Below are 26,993 nucleotides of genomic sequence, written 5' to 3'. Positions count from 1 at the left end.
GTAACTAGTAAGTACAGAGTCAAGCAAAGGTCAAATCGTGTGATTATGTTTATAATCAAGAAAATGAATTACTTTATTATATTTACATTATCTACAGAAAAAATACTGCCATGACATTGTAGGTACCTACATTTTAAACAAAATATTTGTCGGAAACACTAGTAAGAAAATTATTTAAGAGATCTGTTTTATGATTTCAGAATCACAATAAGATAAGTTTCAGTAAATTCTAAATAATCCATCTAAAAGTTTATGAAAAAAAATATTTGAAAATAAATTCGTAAAACAGTAGGTTTTGGTAAATTATTTCTTATACATATACCCGACAGTGATTTCATACATTCTATGCATTTATTTTCTCAAACTAAATTTTTTTCTAACATAATTTTTTTAATACAATTTTTCAAAAACTAATATTAATAATAAAATACATAAAAAAAAAAAATAATAGTTATGTAAACATGTTAGTTCTTCGAAAAATACAAAGTAATAATTTGTGATAGGAATTGACTTTTCTATAAGCAATGTATCTGAGGATCAAACATTATTCAACATAGAAACAATAACATCAACAAATTACAACAGAGATGGAGAACAAAAGTAAAGGCATTTACAGGGCTTATGACCTACTTCCATATTTCCTTCTTTAAAATGTTCTCCATCCGTTGTTATTTATTAATCTTAATAACTCCCAAGGGTGAAATCCAGTCTTTTGTCTGCAAGCATTTGGACAAACTCAAAATATTGTAATAGAAACCATACTTGATAATATGGGGTTCTGAATGAACACATCTATTTTTATAACTTATATCAGGTAGTTTTTTTTAATTGCATAGTAAAAACAATCACAACTAATCTGTACAATAATGTCATCCAGTGAAATTTGGTTAACAAAAATAGAGTTAAATTTTTATTAAACACAAAATGATGCAAAAATAGAAAAGATAAAATATAATTTCAAACAGCTAAAACAAACAAGAGGAAAAATCATCTCATTTATTGAGGTTTAACAGGGATCAGATTTTCCAATTTAAAAAGCGAAAAACATAAAATTTAGGGACATCAAAACAATGTTATATGTATATAAATTATGTAAATATTATTTGCAGTATTGTTTATTTTATGAAAATGAATACATTTATACTTATTTTTAAGTAATATCACTGTGTTACGGTCGATGAATAATGCATATCGAATAGCATCACACAAGGCTAACTAACGATAATGCAAACCAAACCTAAATAAAAACAAAATACACGGGACCGCTTGCCAGGAACAGCATACAGTGTTTTAGTAACTGGCATGCGTTCAAGCGCTCAACCTGTGTATAATTTGGAAACTAAAAAGTAGATAGGCCAAACAGGAAAACAAAATTAAGTGCACAAGTCATTTAACAGTAACAAACAAACCACCACCAACAAAGATACCTAAACCATAACTTTAATAAGATCTTTTCAAATTTGAAAAAGGTAAGTTATTATAGAATTGTGTTTTTTTTATTTTAAAAACTAGTTTTAGTTTAGATGCTATTATGACACTCAATCAGAATTCCATATGAGTAAATTAATTACAAATACTGAAAAGACCCTACAATATGAACGGGGGAAGGTGTTAGTATTAGCAAACAACTGCTTTTTAAATTTTTTTTAACATATATGTGATGAAAATCATACATTCACATTTCAATTATTGGTTAAGTTATAAATATCTCACATTAACAAACATATTCTATGGTTCATGTAAAATACTATCAAACATATTAGGAAAGCAATTACCATATGGCTCAGAGTTATAGGATCGATAACTATATGTACGTATTTTTATAATTATAATTGCAGTAGCTCATATATTATGTATTGTATTTATACAAAATACATACACTAAATTTGTTTCACAGAAATTATAATTTAACATTGAGCAAATCATAATTAAAATTAATGTGGCTTTGAAATTAGACTAACATACTAGTGAAAAGAATTTTATATACCAAATATCGCACATATAAAATCATTTTGATATTAACACTTAAAATCAAGGTTCAAATCTTCTACTTAAATCAGTTATTTCAAGTCATTTTTGATATTTTGCTATAAATTTGAAGAAAAACTACAAAAATCGACATCTGACTTAATGCATAAGCTGAGAATCGTCTCATAAGTGGTTGCTGTTTTTAACTTTTCGGTAGCATTTCAATTTCATAATATTATAGATCGATTTAAATTGACGCAAATACTTTTCACATCCTGAGCGATATAGTGTTATAATCACAATGCAGAAAAGATAGAAGTTTACAAAGCCAAGTACGAATCTCTCATACAAAGAGATACATAGACATAATATATTAAATAAGTACTATACCAGTCTAACATAGAGTTAAGAGAGAACTAAAATTGAAGGACTAAGTGTAGAAGTTGCGTTGATAAAATATTTCAAAGTATTAAAATGTAAATTTGCAAAACCATAGTACAACAAATGTTTCTTACTTAAATTGTTAAGGTTTTATTTAAATTAAGTCAATTTTTGAAATTAAAATATAATGACAAAGACAACCTTCGCGTTTATAGTGAACAATTTTAAAAACACCCGCGAAAACCCTACTCTAAGAATAATTTGTATGTACCCTTTACAAATCTACCAGACAAATTATCAAAATGTGATGTGTTCTAACTGTGTAAGCATACTGTTACTCTTACGCAAATTCTCTCAAGTTAGACTGGTTAATGGTTGATTCTTGTTGTATCAGGGTCAAACTTAGAAAATATAAATAAAAACAAAACATCAGTATCAAACTGTTAAATTCAATGTTCAAATGTATTATTGCAAACACAGCTTGTTCCAATATACTTGTATTGGAACAAGCCGTGTTTGCAAATAATACCCTCATTTACACTAACATAAAAAAAAATATATGGAAGTTTCAACAATAATTTGTTAATACATACTTCTTTTGTTTGATTCAAAGTTGAAATATATGAATTTGATAAAAATTAATATCGTTCCGCTTTCCACAACAGTGGTGCATGATAATAATAATACCTAAGAATTTATTTTTAATAAAATCACGAAAGTTCATTTTAAATCATTCCTGGGATCCGATTACGATGGGAAGTTAACAGAGTTATATTTCATGAGAAAGTTCAGTGCTACGAAAAATTTCATGTAAAAAATGTTTTCTTATCCGCGGTAAAAATTAGAGCATTAAAATGTACTATGAAGTTTCTTAAAAATGTATGAAAAAATAATAAAAATGAACTACTTTGAACGACATCACTAAGTAGTTCCTTCTTTCAAATCAACCAATGATCGCGTTGTAATAGATTTCCAGTTTACGGGAAGCAAATTCACCTATCGGCAGAACTCACCGAAAAAAACTTATGACATCACACGTGGAGTAATTTCAAAATTACAAAACTTAAAAAATTATAGCGCTGATAATACAGATGCATTAAAATATTTAAAAATACATTTTGGCTAATTTTGATAGTCTATAAACAAATACTGAAAACTGAAGACTTTCTCCTTATCTATAAAATAAAATAGAATTTTCCGTATTAAAATTTATATATTTCTATAGCTTTTTTAAGTGTCTTCGCCAGTAACCTGAACATGTTAAAAATAAAAAATCATAATATACATTTACACAATTTTGTACAGAAAATTATATTTGACTTTATAAATAGTTGAAGATAACTTTGTTACTTTTCTAAACCAAATAAAATAAATAAATTAGAGCAATAAACATCTACCCCTGCTACATCAAGAGTCAACCAGTGTAAGTATTACTAGTATGGCGGTAAGAGACAATCACAGCACACAAGCGGCGAACACAGCCATCACTCGTCATGGCGTGTCGGGTGCCGTATATATGGCCTGGCGGTAACTGTACCTGGTGGCGGGGGGTACGGGGCTCCGCTCGGGCAGGGGTGGAGGCTCGGGGGGCTCCTGCCAGCCTGGAGAACCCCCGGCGGCCATGGCTACAGCCCCCTCCAAGCCCCACTGAGACACGCGTGAGCGGATGAGATATGCATATGTCCGGTAGCGTTTTAGCTGAAATATAATACATTTAAAAAGATATTCGTCATATATACATATATAATACATAAACAGAATCTCTAATAATCAAGAAAAAAATAAATATTATGACACAAATTGCACCCCAGGAAGTACACAGTGGTATCGGCCATTTTGCAAGAGAGCAAAAAACAAACCTTTAAAAATATATTAATGCCTTTACTTAATGTATATTGACATTAGCCCAGTATTTTTTGTGGTATTTTCTCATTTGACTGTTAAAATGTGAAAAGAACATGACATAATTATTGCAGTGTTCTTCTCGATATTTTACTTAATTGATTTCAAAGAATACAGAAGTTTGTGTCTATTCTCGCTCAAAAAATATTAGAAATAAAAATATTACCTCACTCTGTAGATAGGCTTCTTTTTCCCTCTGGTGATGCGAGGTTCCTGGTTGTCGAGGTTGTTTTAATTCTGATTCAATTCTCTCACATCGTTCCTCGTGGTCTCGTAACTGTTCACGCTGAAAAGTAAAATTTTTATGCTTTTTACTATTTACTATAAAACTTTACAGTTGCGTGTGTAAGATAAGGATCCTAGACGAGTGTTTTCAACTCAATGGCTACTGAAAACCCTGAAAACTAAAATCGAGGAAAGATAAATCCTCGTTTAGAGCAGTGGTTGGCCCTTTCACCTATCATGGTTGAGGTCTCGGGTTTCTCAGGGGTGTCTCATAATATGGTAACCGATATTTGACTCAAACTCTCATCTCCGGGAGAATGTGCAGAATGGTTGGTAAATTTTGTATATTGTTAAATGAGTCCAATGTCTTGGGTATGAGCTGCACAAATATTTTGTGCTGTCCTTTCCCATCAAAAAGATGTAGTGTTGCCTTTCTAACCCCTGGTGTTGAAATTGTCAAATGTAGTACCATTATCAAATCTGGGGCAATGCTTTTGCTGACCCGATCTGTGAATCCCAAAGGATACCGAAATGTTCCAAATTTTTATTGTATTCTTTATAATACGAGGGCGGATTGATAGTGAAGCTACCTAGTGCTAGATGGCAGCACAAACACAAAAAAGATTTATTTTTTCCAAATTGTGATCTGTCAAACGGCAGCTGTTAAAATGTCACCCAAATTCATCTATTAGTTTATTTGTTGTAGTCAATGGTAAACATCTCATATGAACGTGTGTTCAACATTTTGCATGAACATTTGCATATGAAAAAGCTATCGGCAATATGGGTGCCGCATTTGCTCAGTGTCGAACAAAAACGAGTTCGAGAGACCACTTCACAGCAGTGTTTGGACATGATAAAGCTTAATCCTGTAGATTTTTGGCGTCGATTAATAACTCAAACTAGCGCGTATTTTGAGAGGTTCCCGAAATCATATTATTCAGATGGTATAAAAAAGTTGGAATATCGTCTTACTAAATGTTTTTTTTTTTTTTTAAAGTTTTTTTCCTACTTAGATAGCTTCATTTTCAATTCGCCCTCGTACATATTTTTCTACACAAATCACAAGACGTCACTCATCTTTTTTTACTAGATTAATATGGTTTATGTTAGAAGAGTAAGGAAGATCTGAATTAGTCACATGTTGGATTGATGTTTGATTGTTATAATCATAAACGAAGAACAGAGAATATGCTGTTACTATTTAGAGTATAGACATATTGAGAGTTTAGTTTGGAGTTTGGATCAGTTATGACGTTTACATTATCAGTGGACAGTGTAACTGAGTTTTAGATATTGATAGAGCAACTAACATAGTAACATTAACAAATAATAATTTATAAGAAGTGTTTAGCGAAACTACTTAATTATTGTAAATTATTTGTACAACGACATTAATGGAAAGTGAACTTTATTGTTTATTTTAGATCAAAAGATCGTAGAATGGATTTTTTATACAAGTAATTTTTATATAGTTTTAAAATGTACATATAAATATGTATATATTGTCGATTCGGTGTTTTGTTTGTTTTTCTTTTAAATAACTAGTTCACCACAAAGAGGAAGATGGAAAACTCTCATTTTCTTTGTCCAAGGCGAGAATCAAACCCACAACCTATGGTTTCGTTGCACTGCGGAGGCTGTCAGGTAAGTCATCTTTTGCACCCCCTGAAATTTTTCCCACCGATCGTCACTGGCTCCATGCATCATCAGGTGGGCAAAATGGTATGAGGAAATCGTCAGGTTTCTGGCACAAATTGATTTTCTAAAAATGAGATGTCTTCATACATGGCATCAAACAATCTTTGTTTGAAAAGTCAATAAAAATATTTTGCATTTTATAATACAATTTTTTTTTTAATAATATTCAACTTGCTGTTTCATTTGAATTGTTGATTTGGGATGGACATTCAACTTTAAAAGTGCGGTATCTCACAACTAGTAAAATGTAGTTACCAACTTGTGCCAGAAACCCGACGAAATATGCAAACTCGTAATCTATGTTTTGATTTTACCATCTCATAAAATTTCATATATAACCTGCAGTTGTCTACGTTAAAAATCATAAACACATATTATAAGAGTGGGAGTACTAACCAGAGTAAGTTTGGTGTGTGAACATGGCAGAAGAGGTCTCTGGAACTTTCTCTGTGAACCAACGGCTCCAGCAAGAGGTTGTGCGGAAAATGATGCGCATACAAAATTGATAGTGTCAATCCAAGACTGCAATTCTTTAGAATCACTGGAAAAAAAATATTTAAAAAACAAATTATAACTTTAAACTAGCAAACTGAGCACAACTAGCAAACAGACAAGTATAATAAAATAAATATTAAAAGCACTAACTTTTGACTTTCCATGCCAAATAATTTTATTTATTAGTTTTAGGTACCTATTTACTAGAAATTTGGTGTTAGCATTGATAAAATTAAAAATATTGAAAATAAAGGTTTACTGTATGGCCTTAAAAAAATATTTATTTTAGGCAAGTACCTTGTTTGAAATAAATATTCAGCTTGATCAGCAGTTTGCAATCTAAATACGTGTGCTTTTTTTGTATAATCTGTTGCTCTCGTAGCCAAACCGTGATGTATTCTGAAAATGAAAAAATAATATGTACATACAATCACAATCTATGACCAAAATTGAAAATACATGCATATATTTACATATGTGTAAAACTGAAAGTAAACGTAATGGTATGGCATAAGATTTATGGAAGCGTGAGGTTGAAAGATTTGATAGAAAGCGTGTTATATTCTACCTTATTGCATTGTGCAGATTGTCCGACATTTGATTTTTTCTAAATCCATGCTCGTCTTTGTGTAAATACAGTATCAAATCCCTAAGTGTGCAGTAGAACATTTTCCACCCGCGTTTCCCAAATGGAGCTGTAAATAAAAAGTTATTAATTCTTTAATAAAAAAAATATATTTTACCACTCTGTTGCAAAACAATCCGGTGCGGACTATCAAACGCTTTCTTGTAGTCAATGAAGCAACACGCAAGGGCTGAAGGGTTATTACGGTTATGGTTTTTTTTTTATTATGTAAATTTTATAGTCTAAAAAATCTCGTTAAAAAAACCATAAGGCATTTAAATAGACTGAAGTTGACAATTACTTCATAAAATTTTAAAGATTAATAACAGCTAAATGAGGAAGATCAGTGTTTTTTCAATATATTTTTGCTTGTTAAGAGACTATCAAACTAAGCCGAAAGTCGTATATGTATTGTATTATCAGCGCTATGATTTTTAAAGTTTTATGATTTGGAAAATACTCCGCCTGTGACATCACAAGTTCTCTTCGGCGAGTTGTTCTGATTGGTGAGTTGGATTCCCGGTAGCTGGAAATCTATCATAACACTATCATTGGTTGATTTCGGAGAACTAGTGCCGTCATTCTAAGTGGTTCATTTTTATTAATTTTTTTTTTACATTTTTGAGAAACTTCGCCGTACTGATATAAATAAATGTTCTAATGTTTTCCGCGAGCAAGAATATATTTCTTATATCCAATTTCTAATAGCACTTAACTTCCTGACTGGTGGTATGAAAAAGTGTAAACTACATATATAATAATGCATAATAAAGACGCACACCACACTCATACCCAGATGTGAGGATATTTATGGCAGTTAAATAAGAAGCAGTGATTTTGTGATAATAATACTTCAATGTTGAAGATCCAATATGCATATTATGTGCTTACACATATTTATGTATTTTCTTTCTCTTTATATTTAAAAGCAATGAGCAGGACAAATTTTATTATTTCTTCGATTTTTTTTTCAGTGACACATTAAAAAAATTAATTGTTCTGACCGGATTTTACACTCTACAACTCAAATGTATGAACATTAATTATGGAATTTTTAACCCTTGTCTCTTGTTATGATGTCACATAAGTCTACATAAAATACAAGACTTGATATATATTACGTCTCTTATTTAAAAAAAAAAAATAAGTCATATTTTGTTATAAAGGCCTTAAATTATATGATTATTTTTATAAATCATGGAAAATAGATAATTAAACAGTGTGTTAAATTTTTGTTTTTAAAAATTGTCATCTTTTGCTTAATGTAACACAACGTAACAGCACCGTCTTCTAGAGAGATTTATCAGCACAGTGTTTTAAAAGACTCTTAAGAGTTGACCAAATTTAGTTCCACACATTACACAATGCGAAATAAGTGTACTGAATCAAGGATGATTTGAGTATTTACTTTTCTTTCCATTGGTTTCCAGGCAGCATTTCCTCATGACGTAGCCCTTTTTGTACTCCACGGCGTGTGTGCGGTCGGGGACGTCCAGGAAGGGGTTATGTCCCGGAGCGGGGCCCCTCACCGGGTGAGCCTCGCTGCCCCGAGCGGCAGTCCCTTCCCCGGCCCCATCGCCCACCTCTCCTGCCTCAGAGTCCAGCGCCCACTCTAGCGGGTGGCTCTTGATGGCGTGGTATAATAATTTAAGAACTTCTCTCGGGAAATTGGCACCATCATTTAAATCGGCTAAATTTTCTATAAATTCTGCGCAAGACATTTTTCGTCCTGCACTCTGACCGTGTAAGTCCGTGTTTAGAAGCATTATTGCGCAAGTTAATGTATGAACTGCATCTGTTGAAAAAAAAATTTAACTAAGACAAAAAAGTAATAAAAATTTTGGAGCACAACACATCATTGAACACCTACCGAGATTATTAAAATATGAATTATTTTGATAAAAATTGCGTAATTTCAATGTTTTTATGCGGTCAAAATGTATAATCTAAGCTTGAGCCTTCTTACCTTGTGAATTGAATGTTCCGGGGTTGCAGTCCAAATATCTTCTAGAGAAATGTACAAGTACTCGCTCCCTTTCCTGAGTCTCTCCCGTTAGACAAAACTGTCTCAGGAACTTTCGAAGGGCTCCATCGAGGGTATCCTTTTCGAAAATAAAGTACCTAAGGTATTCTTCCGCAACTGCTCGTGAGAAATCATTACTGAAAAAGATAAAATATTTTAATCCAATTTGATGTGTTGCAGAATTTTATTCTTCATCAGCCTGGACACAGATGTAAACTTTATAAATAATTTTATTCAACTTAATTACAAAGTGTGCTTAGTTTAATTTACATATTGTTGATCTAGATATGACACCTCATAACTGAAATTTTTGGTCAATTTAAGTTTTGATTAAAAAATGTCCGTAAAGTAATTTTACTTTTTAGTAATTTTAATCTTGCTGGTGATTTGTATGTGTACAGGAGGCTTATTTCACTAATAGTGACCTCTCGTAACTGTCCTTGTTAACACTTTGTATGATAGGCTTAGTTGTGAAAACGGTTTTTTCTCTCTCCTGGCAGGTTGACTGGTTTTGTATCACATCTAGAGCAACAATATGTTGAAAAATATTATCATTACTTTTTGCTAAGGTGTCTAGAGACATCCGACTTTTTGAAGCCATCGAGACCGTAGAGCCTCTTGGCGAGTCGAATGGCCGAGGGAATGTCCACCGCCTTGGGGCTGTAGTGGAAGGAGTGCAGAGAGTCAGCATCTGCCTCTGAGCACGCCTCTTCGGGAGAAGAGCACGTTGAGCCAACGCACACTTCTTCATCTCGTAACTCCTGCACAATAATCAATAAAACTTTACTTTAAACTCATTGTACATATTATATTTTATTTGTTGCCAATGAACCTTAGACACATAAGTACTACCGAAGGTGACAAAGGCAAAATAAAATGGCTACCTAATAAAAAAATACAACACGCGAGTTACAAAAAACAGGAATTTAATAAATTCCTTATATTAAAAAAGAAACATAAAAAAATAACAAAATAAAAGCAAATGGAGGTATAAACAAAAGATGATCTAGCGCAACAATAATTATTTTTAAACTCTATTGCTAAAAACACTATTCATTCAAATGGAGGTAATATTTTACTGGTGTTTCTCGTGGTGTAGTGGTCAGCGCATTTGCCTACCATGCAAGAGGTCTCGGGTTCGATTCCCGACATGGTTGATATGAAATATTTATTTAAAAGAGTGTTTTAACACTAGAATATTTTTCAGTCTCTGGACTGGTACCTGAAGCGTAAGACTGATCATATTACCTTCATGCAACAACAAAAAATGATCAAGATACGCTGCAATTAGTTACCAATGCAGTGCCCTCTGCACCATTAGGTGCAAAGGGAACAATGATGATGATGATAATTAGGTTTATTTTCAAAATTATTATTACCAACATACACATATTTTTATAAAAATTTATAAGCCATAATATTTTTATCTATGTAAACATGTATCTTATCCGTGATAAACTCGACCGCCAGACTCAGTTTTAGTGTGAGTACAATACAACAATATTCTCTCATGGTACACATGCACAGGACTGCAAATAATTATGCAGAGCTGTTGGACTTACTCCAAAGCACTCATACCGCAGTCAAATCAACTGTTCTATCCGCTGAAAGGTCAGAAATACAATTACAATTCAATGCGTTTTTTCTTTCTTTACTTCCTATCCTTTTTTTGTTTATTTACATATAAATTATTTATTGGAAGAGCCATCTGGGCGTTCATGAAATAATAAATAACATAGTTGTTAGAACAGACATTGACCGTATAGAAACTGATAGCATCCTATGCAAATATTCCGCAATAATATACTTTATGTCTGTTTGCCTTAGGTGTGATAAGATTTACTGATGACATCACTCGGATTGCTAAAAGTGAAGAAGAACTCACAGAAGCTCTGACAGCCATGGAGAATGTACTAAATAATAAATATAACATGAAAATAAACAGGAGCAAAACTAATGTGATGACTGTGGCTCATAACGAGCGGCAAATTAAAAAAAAAAATCCCCTCTCCTTCTGTATTCATAATAAATTAATGTGAATCCGTAATTGGTCTTACTTTTCAAAATTATTTTCTTGTAGCTTGTGTTTATTAAAAAGACTGTATGATTTCCATAATAAATAAATAAATGAATACAGTCATGTTAGGAGCAACACTGAAAAATGCGAAAGAGTTTGCGTACCTTGGAAGCAGGATCACCTGGGATGGCAGAACCAAAAGAGAAGTGGACTGCTGCATACATAAAGCTAGGCATGCGTTTAACAAAAAATTAAAGATTTTTGGAGCATATTGATGTTCGGCTGTGAGACATAGTGCTTTACCGAAAGAGATAGAAAAAGACTAAAGGCCTTTGAGATGTGGTGCTACAGTGGAATATTAGGAATTTCCTGGAGACCACATTACTAATGACGAGGTTGTCAGTGAGATCTAAGGGAGGTACCTAAACAAAACTCTCAAGAGTAAGTGTTGGTATAAAATTGGGTTGCCTCCTCCAACTGAGTCAAAAAATGTAGTATTTAAATTTCGATCAGTTAATAAAATAAAAACTGCAACTAAGAGACGATCCCAATGGATTGGCCACATTAGGCGCCATGGGGGTCTCCTGCATGCCATAATAGAAGGAATAGCTGAGGGAACAAATCATAGAGGGAGCTCCCGACGGTAGTATTTAGAGCAAGTGTGCAAGGACCTGAACTGCGCCTCATATGTTGGGCCGAAGAGGGCTGCAGAGAATAGAGCGCAGTGGAGGATGGGATGCGGGACTTTGCTGCAAACCAATCCCCAGGATTAAGACAGTGAAGAAAGGAATATACCTCCGTGTCTGTTTGCCTGTGAAATTAAAAAAATATACTATATAAGATGAAACCGTCACTAACGTGATATCCTTGAGCTTCCGGAGTATGCTGTCCAGGATCACTGTTCTGGCTGTTGGCTTTTCCTAAAGTGTTCCGGGGGCTGTTCCCATCACCGTTGCTCATGCGCTCCTTGTCGGGTCCCTTGACTTGGATGACTATCCGGTGATCGAGGCTCTCACTCTCGCTGTAAGGTGGGTTGGGGCGGCGGCTGCATGGCTCCGAGACCAGGATGGTGGAGTCAGAGTCGCTGGGATCTGACACCTAACAAGACAAAGCAGCAATTTAAAATCAGATCACAAAATGAAATTCAAGAATGAGAAGTGAATCTGAATAGGGGCGTGGTCCCGTAGCTAGTGTCGCAGACTCACTGATCAGACGTCCAAGGTTCGAACCCCACTCTAACCCAACTTGATTCCCGTTTTCAAATAGTGAGTTATTTACAACTAGTTGAAAATGGCCGCTAGAATTGAACGCTGTGACGATGATTCCATTCTAAGGCGACCTCCACGGAGTAATGATTTAGATATTGAAAATCATAGCAATGACAATACAATAAATATGTTTTTTATTTTTGTGCTAATTTAATAGTCTATTAACAAATATTATTTTTTTTAAAAACCACTGAGCTTCCTCATTAATATTTTGTAAAAACTCTTACAATCAACATGATGCTCATTGTTAATGGAAAAAGTGTCATGACGGATAGACTAATGTCATCATAAACACGTACCTCCATTTCCTGACTAATGAGCATGTCCACAGGCTGGTCCTGGTAGTCAGGGCTGGAGATGTTGGAGACAGCCTCGCTGGCACTATGGCCCAGGTGGGGAGGGTTCACACTGCGTGGAGGGGTGCGGCTAGAGAGCGAGGCCGAAGCACTCGACATTACAGAACTAGACACGCTCGTCGGAGAGGCGGGGGAGAGAGATCTGCGAGAACAACTTCACACCATTAATTCTATGGCATTTAGGTAAAGAGGTACAATACAATATTAGCTCATTGTGCAGGGGGGCCATTTAATTCTTAAAATACTGTGCTGAAAAATCCCTCGCTGTGTAACATAAAGATGATTGTTTCAGCATTTACTTTGTGTAATATATAATATTAAAAATAAAATACGTATACATATATCATATTTACAACTTTGCTTCTGCCATTTTTTATCCGAAATTCAAGGCCTTATTGTAAAAAACTGGTTATACACAGGCAATCGTTATCGAACGTAGTTCGATGTTTCACTTGGTTTTACGGTTTTCACGTGATTGTTTCACTTGGTTTTAACAGCTCATAATACACTACGTCGAGCTGGTCCCAATATTACGTTTGCCTGTTGACGTGGAAGGGTATGGTAATGAACCCATTTTTTGTCCCCACTCACAATGCGATGCAGAAATCCCTTCTGCTTCTTTGAAAAATTGAAGCAGAAAATTAAAACCTCCCGCAAATGACGAGAATTTTGCTCGTAAACTGATATTTTCAATTGAGAATACCCTTATGACGCAAACACAAATCGACTAATGTTTCTATAAGGTTATGTTGACAGATGCCCAAGTTTATTGTATGATCTATTTATTACAATCACTACTTACCGCTAAAGCCATCTACAGGAAAACGGCGGAAGCAAAGTTGTACACCTAATATATATACATAATATATACCACATACGAGTTTATATTTACACCTGATGATGGGTAATTTTGAACACCCGTAACTAGCTGTGTTCTAACTAATATTAAACTTGTGTGTTGTAACAATTATAGAAACAGAAAGATCTTGGATGTAATAAGGAGACATTCGTTGATATTTTAGTTCATGGTTTTCATGTCTAGAATTTATCTGTAATTTTGTTGATAACCAATCACATCACTTGTAAAATGTAAATAGGGTCTAGATTTCCAACCGTTCATGCGCTCTGTAACTACAGGACGTGTTGTAATCTAGCTCTTATTTGTAAACGATTAAAAAATAAAAACTAAAAAGTCAATTTTTCTTCTCCAACTTTCTATAGACTTGGTATGTTATTACAAGATTATCCTCTGGTGATGCTGAACTCCAACTGTCTCTCAACGTTTTAAAGGTTGCCCTGGTGGACGCTGTCTATCTGGTATTCCATGAGAGCTCTATACATGGAACTCATTCTTTGTACATGGTAGTACCAGGATTGTCAACGCTTTCGACCCATCTGATCACATCTTGAACCTTACAGACCGCTCGGGTTGTGGTGTTTCTTACACGATCGCGTAATGTCTTTCCAGCAATAGCACGCAGAGTTCTCATTTCTGAAGTCTTTAGCATACTTTTGGTCTTGACAGTGTCTGACATCGCTTCAATGCCATGAAGATAGGTCGCACATATGTCTTGTAACTTACTTTGTAACTCAATTGTAAGTAACAAATAATAACTAAATATGCATGTGAGGCAAATGATCCGATTTAAGTATTGATCATTTTGGTGATGAGCATCAAATATTTTTTTTGGGATATATATCGTAGGGATCGTAGAACAACGATGGATGTATGAAAAATGCGAGATTGACTTTTTTTTTATATTTGATCTTGAAAAGGTTATATAAAGGCTTTATTTTCCAGTTGTATGAACAAATAAAATAAGTAGAACTACCTCAAGTATCAAATATTACATAGTGTAAAAAAAAAACTGCTGTCATGTAAAGTTGAAGAAAATCACATGCGTTGTTGTTCTACGATTATGACAATATTGTTACTTCTGCAATATAAAAACAATCTTAGATGAAAATAATATTTTATAAAACTTTATGAGTGAGGTAACTGTTTTTTTTTTGTTTCAAAGGAAGCAAGGATTATGGAAATATTTTAATAAAAATAGGAAGAATCCATTTTTTTTTCATATTTGTATATTCATCCTACATAACCAAAACAGTAATATTAATAATACTAGTCTCAACTTTGCATTCTACACAAATCATCATTTTTAATTACAAAAAATGTGATATTTAACAACGTTGTTATTTTTCTATATACCATTAAGCTAGCAAAAATAGCCACACAGTGAAGTTAAAAGTAAAATATTTGAAGTTCGGTGTCTTGTTTATTTTGGTTACTGTAAATAAAATGAAGTAATTAATTTTCTACGAGATAATGATTGGAATGTATTGGATACCTTTGGGGTGAGATTCCTTCTGATACAGAAGTGGAATTAGATGTAACCGTAGTCGAGCTTGAGCCATTGTAATGAGAAGTATTCTTCTCTGAGGAACTTGAAACAGGTGCATTGTATGTCCAAACAATTCTAAAAAAAATCCAATATTTAGGTTTGAATCTATACTGAAGTTTAAAACAAAAAAAAAAACAAATTTCATTGAAAAAAACTGTTATAAGCGTAAATATATTTTTTTATAGATAAGATATGGATAAAAAACTGTAAGCCCCTGATTTTAAGTTTTGTAGTCACGTTTTTTCAGCTAATTTACAAAAAATGTTTTTTCTATAATATTGTTTGGTAAATTCAATTTTTATAATTTGTTACATTATGCACTTCGATTTGTTATATTATAAATGGCATGTTCTTGTTTAGTGAAAATATAAATTAAACAAACTTATATGTAAATATAAGATATTACATCATTACAATGGACATTTTATATAGCAACAAAGTAGAAGCTCTAATTTAAAGGCAATTATATTCAAATATAAATTTGGTTTTAAGATTTCTATTACCAAGTATCAGCAAGTATGCTATAATGAGAAAGATCACGTCTTCCTTCAGTTCATTTCTTATCTTATAGTTTATAATTTTGTAACCGTAAGTGTATATATAACACACGTAGTTAAATGTATGAACTTTATTGATATCTAAGGATATAAACATTATTTAATTTTTCTTTATGTAATGAATAAATGAAGACTCTCACCCCTTTGAAAAAACTTAAAAGAATATTTGATAACTTTTTTTATAAATGTAACATATTTTCAAATGAAATATTTTGATTTTGTCAAACGTTGTAGGCAATACACAGATATATCAACATAAATGGAGATTGATATTTATTTATTCCTTACCTGTCGGTGGGATGTGTAGCGGCGTGGCGTCCAGACGAGGTACCCCTGGAGTCAGGCCGCGTGTCCAATAGCGTATTGAGGGATGATGTCACGTCATCATCTTCTATATCTATTGCCACCGCACTCATCGATGACTCCTTCTGAAACTGGGGTAGTTTGTAAACATAGAAATGGACTCAAACCGAGGAGTGCCGCGATGGTTTGGGCACATGGAGCAGATAGACAATGGAAGAATAGCCAAAAAGGCAAGTAAAAAAATGTTAGAAAATCTATGGTGAGGGTTTAAGATCACCTTCCTGCAAATATACAACGGGTAACTAAATTCTTAAAGCACTATCTAGAATGGTGTTTGAGGGATAGTTTTATATTTATAGTTTTATATATAATAAAGTCATTATATAACCCTGAAGAGGGCAACGTGAGTTGCAGAAACTAGTCGGTTGTGACAATAAAACAAGTGGTTCATAAAAAAAAGAAATTTTATTCATTCCTTTCAAATATAACAATGAACTACAAATTTAGTTCTACAAACATCCAAAATATAGTTTTGTAGGTTTTTTTTTTCTTTATTGTGTGTATTTTATTGTATGTGTTCGACTGTTTATAAATAAATATATATGTCCCACAATGAGTTATGTCAATTCAGGGAATGCAATATTTATTGTTGTAAGTAAAGAAATGATTTAAAAAAAAGTTCCAACACATCAGCCTACCAGAAAGACAAGATAGGGGTATATCAATTGATAGCCCCTAATTAAATAATATTAAATTCCTAAGAGTGAACAACGAACATGTAAAAAATCAGGCTGATGGCTGTGTGTGCGGGAAAATGGATTCGGTAGAGAAAGCAATATAAAGGTATACATATTACCTAATGTGTGACTTTAAATACTCGAGTATAGTCTCATTTTTATTTTTAAAAACAAGAGAGACAATGTTATATAATAAATGTAAGTGTAAAAATATATTATATAAATGTGATTATTTTTCGAAATGGCAGGTATAAGCCCTAAAAATGTTTAGACTTCCACATTCCCATCTCAAAACTATTCTCCATCAATCAATCTTTAAAAACATATTTATTTATTTAACATATTACAATAATTAAGGTACATTTATTATGTAAACATTAGTAATAAAAATTGTTCAAAAAAGTCATTAAAAGCTGGTGGTGCTTACCTGTAAATGGTCCTCGGATCGACTCGTTCTGACGCAGCCGAGGGGCAGGTGCGAGGGGGGAGCAGAGGCAGCGGTGGAGCCCTCAGCCGGACTGAGAGTTCGAAAGCAGCGCACATCACTCGGGGAGGTAGGGGTGGACTTAAACCTGAATTAACCATTCAATTATCCACGTGAATGAAAACTCTCTCATAAATTAATGCATTTTAACCTCATACGGGTCGATCGTTGGCCCTAGCTGATGTACTCTGGTACCTTATTTTACACGGTCCAAAATTTAAAAAAATTCTGAAATTGGTTAGCAGCATTAGTTTATTTAACTTTATGGGGTATTTCACAGTCATGAACATGATACAATGATGTTTAATGTATTCCTCATTGAAATATCTCGTGGCGAGGAATACTTACAAAATAGAGTGAAAAAATACATTAAAATTATGCCAGCAAGCTGTATTTTAAAATTTTGGAATGAAGTAAATTTTTCCACACATGCCTCATGTGTAAGAACTTATAAGTTTTTTAGATGTTTCATGATTATAAAAAGGAAAAATATTTTAATGAAAATGTTACGAACGTAAAGGCATTGGATTCAGGCATGGGAGGTTCGGGACATCTAGAAGGCTGAGAGTCTAGGCCAGTAGAGGCTGGAGTGGAATTGTAACGCTGCACCAGGGGGCTCGAGGAAACTCTCGAATCTATGGGTGATACCGGCGTGGAGTTGTATCTGCAAAAACAGGTTATTAATGTTGTTTAATAAGAGTATCTTCAGTACCGTTTTTCTAAAAAAAGTCGCCTAATAGTATTACTTGATGATGTACAGACTCCCAACCAACCCTGCCTGTGACAGCTGTAATACCAACATAAGAGATAAAAAGAGTTACCATAGAAAAGGACACTACTAAGACGGGTAGAAACTAGGTAAAACAGAAAATTGATTTATTTCATGTTTGGCGTGTTTATTGCTGCGCAGCAATTTTTTCTAGCCGACCAAAATAACAATTTATTATTTAGAAAGAAAAAAATAGCCAGGTTGTGGTCTCACGGCTAGTGTCGCGGACTCACAGATCAGGGTTCGAGGTTCAAACCCCCACCACTCTAACAACAACTTGATTCCCATTTTCTAATAGTGAGTTATTTACAACTCATTGACAATGACTTCCAAAATTGAAATATTTTGGTAAATCATGAGAAAGCAAAAGCATCTTTTAAAAAAAAAATTAAACAATAATATTACTAAAGTAACTGACCGCGAGGTGACTTACGTGTTAATGTTATAGTCGGGGGTGCGATGTCGAGGGGCGTGGTGGTGGCGGTGGGGGTGTGCAGGAGGACCCCCTCCCAGGACACCCTCCCCACTGCGTTCCGTACGAGACAGCTTCAGCATCAACTCACCCGTCATTGTATACGCTTCACATCGGCTAGAAACATAATTAATCTAGTCTTTGAATTTGAATCTAGTTTTTGAATTCCATCTGCTGATTTATTAAAATTCTTTAATAATATATCCTTATGCAAATTACAATTGACACTTTTAGGCATTTTTTTTCCAAACTATAATTCTTAACTATGTATTGTACTGTCTCTGGTGTATTATAAAAGGACACAGTATGATGCACTGCCTTTGTCGCTCAAATAAGAGAAGTATATAGTGTTTTGTTTCATGATGACTACTTTATTTTCCTTAAGGCATTAGTCATTGAATAAATAAATAATACTGAAAATTTCAAACATATCTTTTCTTATGTAACACATGATCAATATACACTGCAACGGGGTAAATAACCCTAGTTAGACAGTCAAAGCAACTTTGTATGAATGTATAATTTTATGGATATGATAATAAATAAATAGTTCTTTTAAAAAAAGGTGTACCATGTCCTGTGAACTGTAGCAATTAAAAAAATTATCTACAGATAGGGAGGTTAAAACTTTAATCCAACCCGACTCCTGTTGGCATAGCTACATTCTACTTGCTCATTTCAACCATGGTATCTGCTATATTTTTTGTATTACTATTGAATCTTTTATTATTACACTGAAACTATATTTTAAAATAGTAACCTCTTTGTAATCTTCGAAATATCAGTAAACATTGAAGTCATAAGAACTTGAATTAAATAAAAAAATCCATATTACTTTTCAATCTTTATTTAATTAGGTAATTAAAAGTTAATGAGATGTTATAATATCTAGGTTCAGAGTTAGTGTAGTAAGAAGCTGTATATATTTTTTTGTTTCTTAGACCAAATAATTACTTTTACCACATTCTGGAAGTCGCAAGAACACCTCGAAATCACCGGACTACTAGTTGAGTCGGAGAGGGTCTATTATACAATGGAATTCCACCACGAATTGTCAATAAAGATTGATTGCTTACTTGGAATGCTTTACTGGTGGCGGGGGATTGTGAGTATCTTCCGAGTGGTATCCCCCTCCACCGCCTCTTTTCCCTCCCCCCGCCCACCCGTTGCTGCTGCTCTTCTCTGTACAGCCGTTACTACTCCTCTCACCTGGGAGATTTTCAAATATCATTAGTAAAATTCATAGATCTTAACAGCATTTAATGAACTATAGCCGAGGTTCGTTATAGTAATTTTATAAATTTAATAACATTAGATTAGATTATAATAGTCGTAATTTCTTGAGTGTGAGTTAAGAAATATTTTAAAAAAGGATATGGACGAAACTCACTCCAATCTGTGCATCCGTTACTGCTGTTGCTGCGCTCACTGCAGCCGTTAGAGCGCGGAGGAGAATGACCGGCATCTGGCTTCACGTGTGCTGAGAGCTGCTCAGGCGATGGCGATGATGATGAGCTACAAGAGAAGTAGAAATTATTTCATATAATAGAGAAATATAACTTTTTTTACATTTTTAAAGTAATAAAGGTCTATGAAATACTGTCCAGTAAATAAAAATTTTTTTTGGTAATTATTATTGTCCTTAAAATATAGCTTGATTAGATAACTGATCAAATCGATTTAATCAGTTATTTCATGCAATCATGAAACTCTGTTTCCGAAAATTGATATAAAAAACGCAAAAACAAGCCTATTATAGTGTGTGTGATATAGTGTAACACAATTATTCACCAAAAAATAAGACATTTATCCTTTTTTGATGAACCACATTAAATGATTTATTTTTTTATTCGATCAATTTACATTGATCAATTTGTCCCATCTCTAACCTTTTTTGCAAAATGATGTAACCTTGTAAGAACGTCGTTAATAATTAGGTTTATTTGAGTTTTTTTTTGTTTTAAAACTGATTTTATATTTTAATGTTGATTTATGTGTCAAGCATTGTATTAAAAAAATAAATTAACACGCCAGATATGAATGATTTTTCGTGTGTCAGTATAAATAATTCCTTTGATGTCACTACAAAGTTATGTCATCACTTTTTCTGACAAATGTCATTCTAATCAAGGTATATTTAAGGACTATAGTACGATAAAAAATATTTTTTTAATTGCAATTTTGAATTTCCGCAAAAATGGTCATTCCATTGGCCACGCCCCCCTAATACGTCACAATTCATGTTTATTTGTAACTGGCCATTGAAATTTGTTTAGAACATTATCACGAATATTGATGTCACAACAACCAAGACCAAACACGTCGCATTTTTCTAGCAACGTATTTTTATTAAATTTCTTTTTTTACATTTATGTATGAAAATATTTCTCCAGAACATCCATGTTGATTTTGAAAACACAATCAATTATTTTAAATCCATTTCATATATTTTTATCGGTATTCGTAGTATGTGATATTTCCCTATTACGACTATCTAAAAAAATTACATATAAAAGTAAATTTTCAATAGTTCGGGTTTGTTGGTCAATATATTTATTTGATAATTATATCCTGTGTTGGTTGTATTTACTGTCAATGGACCACATTCCTGGGTCCATCTTAAGGTATAAGTATTTAAAATAATGAGTGCCTTGTGACTTGTGAAGTGAAAATTTTATAGGTGGGTTATCCATATCATACATGAATTGTCATTTACCAGCACAAATCAGAAAGCACAACGGAATTGTAAATTGTCAGTTTTCATTAACTTTTTAAGTAAAGGAAAGGATAATATTAATTGATATGCATAAAGAGATTACCAAAACCCTCTAAAAATTGTCACCTTGAAATAGATGGTCAAATTTTAATATTAAATTCTTTACATGAAGTAGCTGGGTAAACATAATTTACATGGTTATACATTATGCTTATTGACATATGGGATTGTGAGTAATAATCCTCAGTATGATAACTAGATAAAGCTGACTAAACCGTTGGCAACATACTGTGAATTAGCAATTTTAATATTCATAATTAATTTTCTGATTAAAATTATTACCTTAAATTATTATAAAAATAAAACTTTGTTATTAGTGTTACACAATTTTATTATTTTACAAGAACACTACTACAGTTTCGGGAGAGCACTCTTTCCATCGACGGGTGATATAAAAAAATATATGAGAAGTTTTATATCACCCGTCAATGGGAGGAGTGCTCTCCCGAAACTGTAGTAGTGTTCTTGTAAAATAATAAAATGGTGTAACACTAATAACAACGTTTTATTTTTCATAATAACTTATGATGAAATCAACAAGGACTGGATTCAACTCCCCGGGGAGCTGCCAACACCAACACATTACAACAGAGATGAAAAACATTTAACAGAAGGTAATGTAGAAGTCTAGGCATGTAGAGCCTATTTTGTAGGTGAAATAATTCAATTAGATGAATCTCACCCGCATAAATAAAGGTTTCAGCTCTTTAACTTCACAAGCATCAACAGATGAAGGAATTGAAGGAATATAGATGTTCAAATATGGGCGGAATGGTGAGTGTTGCACGGTGTGTAAAGTGGCCACTTGAGCCAGCCAATGACAGGTCATAGGCCCTGTAGATGCCTAGACTTCTATATTACCTTCTCTTAAATGTTCTTCATCTCAGTTGTTATGTGTTAATTATGATTAAATGTTAAATGAATGCCGATTCAATGAATAAACTTATCAACAGCAATTTTTTTTATTGTATGAATAAAAATAATAAATTAATATTTGTATGATCATATTAAAAATGAAATATAATAGAACTACGAATTTTATAAAGAAAAGATGATTCAATATGAATACGAATTTTTGTTAAAAGCGCCATACTAGGTCAGCATATTTTTTTACAACTAAAGAAAGATATTAACGAAAAACTATTATAGATCTATATTTGATTAAATTTTCAAAATAACTACTGTTTTATCATTACATAGTAGTTTTTCATAGATAAAGAAAAGTTAAAGTTTTAATTATTTTATTTCATCCATCCGAAAAATTTAAGTAAAAAGACTGCTATTTTTGACGTGATAGGCAGGCCTGAGTAAAAGTGGATGCTCATGAAAGCTTTAACTATACTTGCTTACTTACTAGCTGTTCTGAAAGGGCACTGTTGAATGGGACAAGTATCTGACCAGGATGATACACAAAAGTTGGTGACTAACAAGAAGCCCGGACACATACCGTTCATCTTAGATATGGAATGAATTAAGTAAATTTAAGATAGTTACTAATGATTTGTTTTAGCACTACGAAGGTCAGAGGGTAGAATGTATTCATCGCCGCACCCAACTGGGGACAGGAACCTTCCCACATGCGCCTTTATTTGGGGATCTGAAATTTCACAAAAAACCATTATAATTTGACTTTGTGGCGATAAATTAAAAAAATATATGAAAAGATTATAAAAAAACATTGTTCACTATGAGCATCATACTGAAAAAACATACACTAACTCGGTTATTTTAAAAATGACAATCTAGTGTTTGTGGATTACACAAAACGATTTTTGCCTATATTTCTTATTATTTATCAGATTGGAATCATTGTCTATATTAACACATTTTTATATGTAGTTCAATGCGCAAAAAAAAAATTAGAAGAATACCAATTTGGACCAGCAAATCAATCACTGATAAATGTAGCCTTTAGGAATTTAATACCCTTAATATATCATGCATTCTATACTGTGTTAATTTATTAATATACCTAATACAATACTACACCTAACTTTAGCTTCGTCAACTGAATTACATTGCACCTTTTGTTTCGCAACAAATGTGCGAAAATTATTAGAATACTTCACTAACAATCTTGAGTCACATTTTATGCTCTTGCATCCTAACCCTCCCTATTATTAGCATCCAAAAGCAAAGTATCAATAAAAATATTATTTATAGGATGAATTTGCAAAGAGGTATCAATCAAACAGCTTAAATTAACATTTTTTAAGGAAAGGCAAAACATCTGGTAAAAATATTAAGCACTGAAAAACATTATAAACAATTCACCATTCTTGAAGACACATTCTTAGGTGACAGTCCCAAATAGTCTAATACTGAAAAGTACTTAACAGAGGTGTTTGCTTGATACCTCAAATAAAAACTATCAACTATATATAAAAAAAAAAAATTGATGAAGCATGATTGAACCATAATTGAACCTTTCTGTGAAAATGCATAATATAGTGAAGCATCAATATTTTACATAAAATGTTACTGAGTGCATAATTCCAATCTTTAACTATTGAGCATTTCATTTTATTTTATTTGACACTTTATATACATATACAATATATTTTATAAACATAAACGGCAAATCTGCCTTTTACAAACATTTATAATATTAACACATTTGGCTTAATATTTTTATTTCTTTTAAACATGAATTACCTTATTATACCCAAGATTTATAAATAAAAAAAAATAAACCAAAAATTATACAATATTTATATTTAAAAAAATAACCTAATAATTATACAGCATATTCAGTAGAAAGTTTAAATAATAAAACATTCTACGGTAAAACAACAAGAAAATCATAAGTACTGTTTCACACAGCTAGGTAAAGTGAAGAAAAAACTGTAAATATATATATTATGAAATGCATGAATAAATAAATATAATTACCATTCACCATCTTTGAAAAAGTTCAAAAGGTTTGTTCTATAGGAACAATACCCTACACTAAATATATCAGATACGTGGGAATAACTATTGCCAAGTTCATGGAGTCTATTTAATACGGCATTACAAGTATACACTGTCCGTGAATTGTTGCTACAAAACGGTGGTACCTGTCTAGTCAATTATAAATACATGGACATATTGAATCTTACAATTTTATACAAAAATTAAAAGCAAAGATTAACAAAAATAAATAAATATATAAAAAAAATAGCACTATACTATGAAGAGAGGAGAGGGGATGGGAAGGAAAGAAGAAGGATAAAGGAACAATTTAAATATTTAGATAGTGACATTTCAATCTTGACTTAAATGTAAATAAAGAAGGGGCGTCTCTAATATTAGTGGGTGGATTATTCCACAATCGAGCGGCTACTATTGTGAAAGAGGAGCCAAGAAAATTAGAGCGATGACAGGGTATTAAAAGGGTTCTCTCGTTACTAGAACAAAGAGATAGTCCGTGTTGCGAAAGAGGTTGGATGAGCTCTTCATTACCTTCTCTACAAGTACAAACTAATACTGAAAGCAAACACCAAAAGTTTAAACCACTAATGAGGAAACCGATGCATTGAAATGGGAAATGACAGCACATAACTAAAATATTTACAAATTTTTTTAATATTTAAGCTTTAAACTATCCATAAATTTTCCTTGTTAGAAGTGTATATTAAATTCCGCTGTATATTTATACGTAACTCATAAAGTTCATATTTAAGTATTTTGCCTAAGGCAATGCCATAACATGATACCTACTACCCACTAGAAGGTATATTGGCTCTATGGGAATTGTAACATGATAGGTTATTGCAATCGCCTGGGGCATATTTCATTGCACTAAATAGTGGATTTATATAATATTACAAAATATAATGTTCCCCCTGCTTGAATGTCATTCCAAATTAACTTAGAGAATTATGTGCAATTTTTTTAACTGATTTCAATATAATTGCGAAACAAATGATGTAAAAAAATAATGTCTTATTTTATTTCATTTAGCATTTTTTAAAAGTAATAATAGTATAATAAACTAAAAATAACTTTTCAAAGAAACATCGACTACTGTTTCGTGTCAAATGAGAGTGTAATACTCAACAAGCGGTTTATTATTTTCAGTAAGTAAATTGTTAGAAATTTTAAATTTTTAAAGAATAAGATATGACTGAAATAAAAGTGTGGTTTTTGAGTTATTTTAGTGTCTAAAAATATAACTGCATGCATATTTACCTCTTCTAAGTTTTAATGTAACAGGATTCTTCGATAGCCGGAGACATTTTAATACTGAAAGAAAAAGAGAAATATACATTACATTACTGAAACTATTAAATAGGTGCCGGAATCTACATTTATCAGCTGGTTAATCGATGTATTTTTAAGCACCATAACAGACCATGAAACAAAAAGCAGTATAAGAAAGGTTTGATAAAATAAAATACAGTAATGTGGTCTTATGGGGAATCGAACTCGGAACTCCTATATTAGAAACCAGTGTCATGTCGTGTGCATTAAATTTTTGGGGCTGTCAACAAAATGCGTTCATATTACAATACATAATAAAGTTATATATTGCAATAAAGTTTGAAGTTTTATGACACAATTAAGCGAATACAAGTGAATTGTTTTTTTTTTTCAGAAAACTCATGTCATTAATTTGGCTAAAATACACAATTCTACAAACTAAACCAAAAAATATCACGCGACGAATGCGTGTCAAATCCAAAATATGTAAACATAAAAAACCAGATCACATCGTAAACGGTCAAAGGTAAATATGTAAATAGTGTTGGGCAAACATTCTGCTGAATGAAACTCATTCACTAAAATTATAAATCGCTTCACGGCCGCGACACATCGCACGGCGCGTCACTGCTTATTACTTACTACACGCGAGGTGACGAAACTATCGGCTAGTGATGCGCATAACCGGTTATGATAATCGAATGATTTATTATTTTCATTCATATTTTTTAAAAATTTAATTTTGTTTATTAAGAAAAACAACAGCAATACAAAAAAATATACACAACATTATAAAAAAAAACATAAAATAAAGCCAAATCAGTTTTCCACATAAATACAATTATAAAAATCCAGTTCAGTTAAATATAATTCATAGAAGTGCATGTGTGCGAGTTTTTTTTTGTGTAAAAAAGTGGAGTGTGGTTTTGGTAGGTATGTGAATATGTTTGTGATTGTATATGGGTGTGATGGTAGGTTTAGGGACAGGGTAAGTGTGTATTTGATATGAGTGAATAGAAACAATTTAAATTTATAATGTAAAAATATTTTTTTATATTTATAACGAAACATAATTTTTTTCAAATAATAGTTTTTTAATTTTGGTTTTAAAAGTGAGTAAACCGTATATTTATAACTTCATAGGGTCATAACCGTTAATCGTATAAGTAATTGATTATGGAATTAGAGTACATATAATACAAACGAACGTCTCCTAGATCTGGTCTTTTTTGATAACCAACTAGATAGTTGAGCGGGCCGCATTCTCGTAACTACCCGACGCGTTATCAATTCGGGATGCTTCGGTATCACTTGGAAATATGTCTTCCGTTCGAGATGTTTCGG

General features: G+C 32.5%; 1 protein-coding gene across 8 annotated transcripts in view; it reads right to left on the bottom strand.

Annotated features, from left to right (window-relative positions):
* LOC148273033 (PH and SEC7 domain-containing protein-like) overlaps positions 1 to 25,774 on the bottom strand; it is a 33,443-nt gene extending 7,669 nt beyond the window's left edge. Inside the window, exons 1-19 of one of the 8 annotated variants that reach the window (XM_088239232.1) lie at positions 25,638 to 25,774; positions 22,959 to 23,061; positions 20,079 to 20,203; positions 19,765 to 19,897; positions 18,650 to 18,805; positions 17,962 to 18,111; positions 17,391 to 17,535; positions 16,212 to 16,357; positions 15,313 to 15,441; positions 12,905 to 13,115; positions 12,196 to 12,435; positions 9,879 to 10,081; positions 9,264 to 9,457; positions 8,706 to 9,092; positions 7,241 to 7,367; positions 6,970 to 7,071; positions 6,574 to 6,718; positions 4,418 to 4,537; positions 3,887 to 4,047 (exon numbers count right to left, since the gene is read on the bottom strand). In XM_088239232.1, coding sequence (XP_088095358.1) covers positions 3,887 to 4,047; positions 4,418 to 4,537; positions 6,574 to 6,718; positions 6,970 to 7,071; positions 7,241 to 7,367; positions 8,706 to 9,092; positions 9,264 to 9,457; positions 9,879 to 10,081; positions 12,196 to 12,435; positions 12,905 to 13,115; positions 15,313 to 15,441; positions 16,212 to 16,357; positions 17,391 to 17,535; positions 17,962 to 18,111; positions 18,650 to 18,805; positions 19,765 to 19,897; positions 20,079 to 20,203; positions 22,959 to 23,061; positions 25,638 to 25,716 — 3,056 coding nt within the window. In that variant the 5' untranslated portion in view covers positions 25,717 to 25,774. The remainder of the gene's footprint in view (positions 1 to 3,886; positions 4,048 to 4,417; positions 4,538 to 6,573; positions 6,719 to 6,969; positions 7,072 to 7,240; positions 7,368 to 8,705; positions 9,093 to 9,263; positions 9,458 to 9,878; positions 10,082 to 12,195; positions 12,436 to 12,904; positions 13,116 to 15,312; positions 15,442 to 16,211; positions 16,358 to 17,390; positions 17,536 to 17,961; positions 18,112 to 18,649; positions 18,806 to 19,764; positions 19,898 to 20,078; positions 20,204 to 22,958; positions 23,062 to 25,637) is intronic. The other 7 variants (XM_088239235.1, XM_088239233.1, XM_088239236.1 and 4 more) reach the window with 7 other exon arrangements.
* Positions 25,775 to 26,993: the final 1,219 nt, after the last annotated feature.

The sequence above is a fragment of the Micrasema longulum genome, unplaced genomic scaffold (genome assembly GCF_059751315.1).
Source record: "Micrasema longulum isolate JH-2025_06_02 unplaced genomic scaffold, ASM5975131v1 h1tg002099l, whole genome shotgun sequence".
Lineage (NCBI taxonomy): Eukaryota > Metazoa > Arthropoda > Insecta > Trichoptera > Brachycentridae > Micrasema > Micrasema longulum.
Note: the sequence above shows the minus strand (reverse complement) of the source record. Positions and strands in the feature narration are given on the sequence as shown.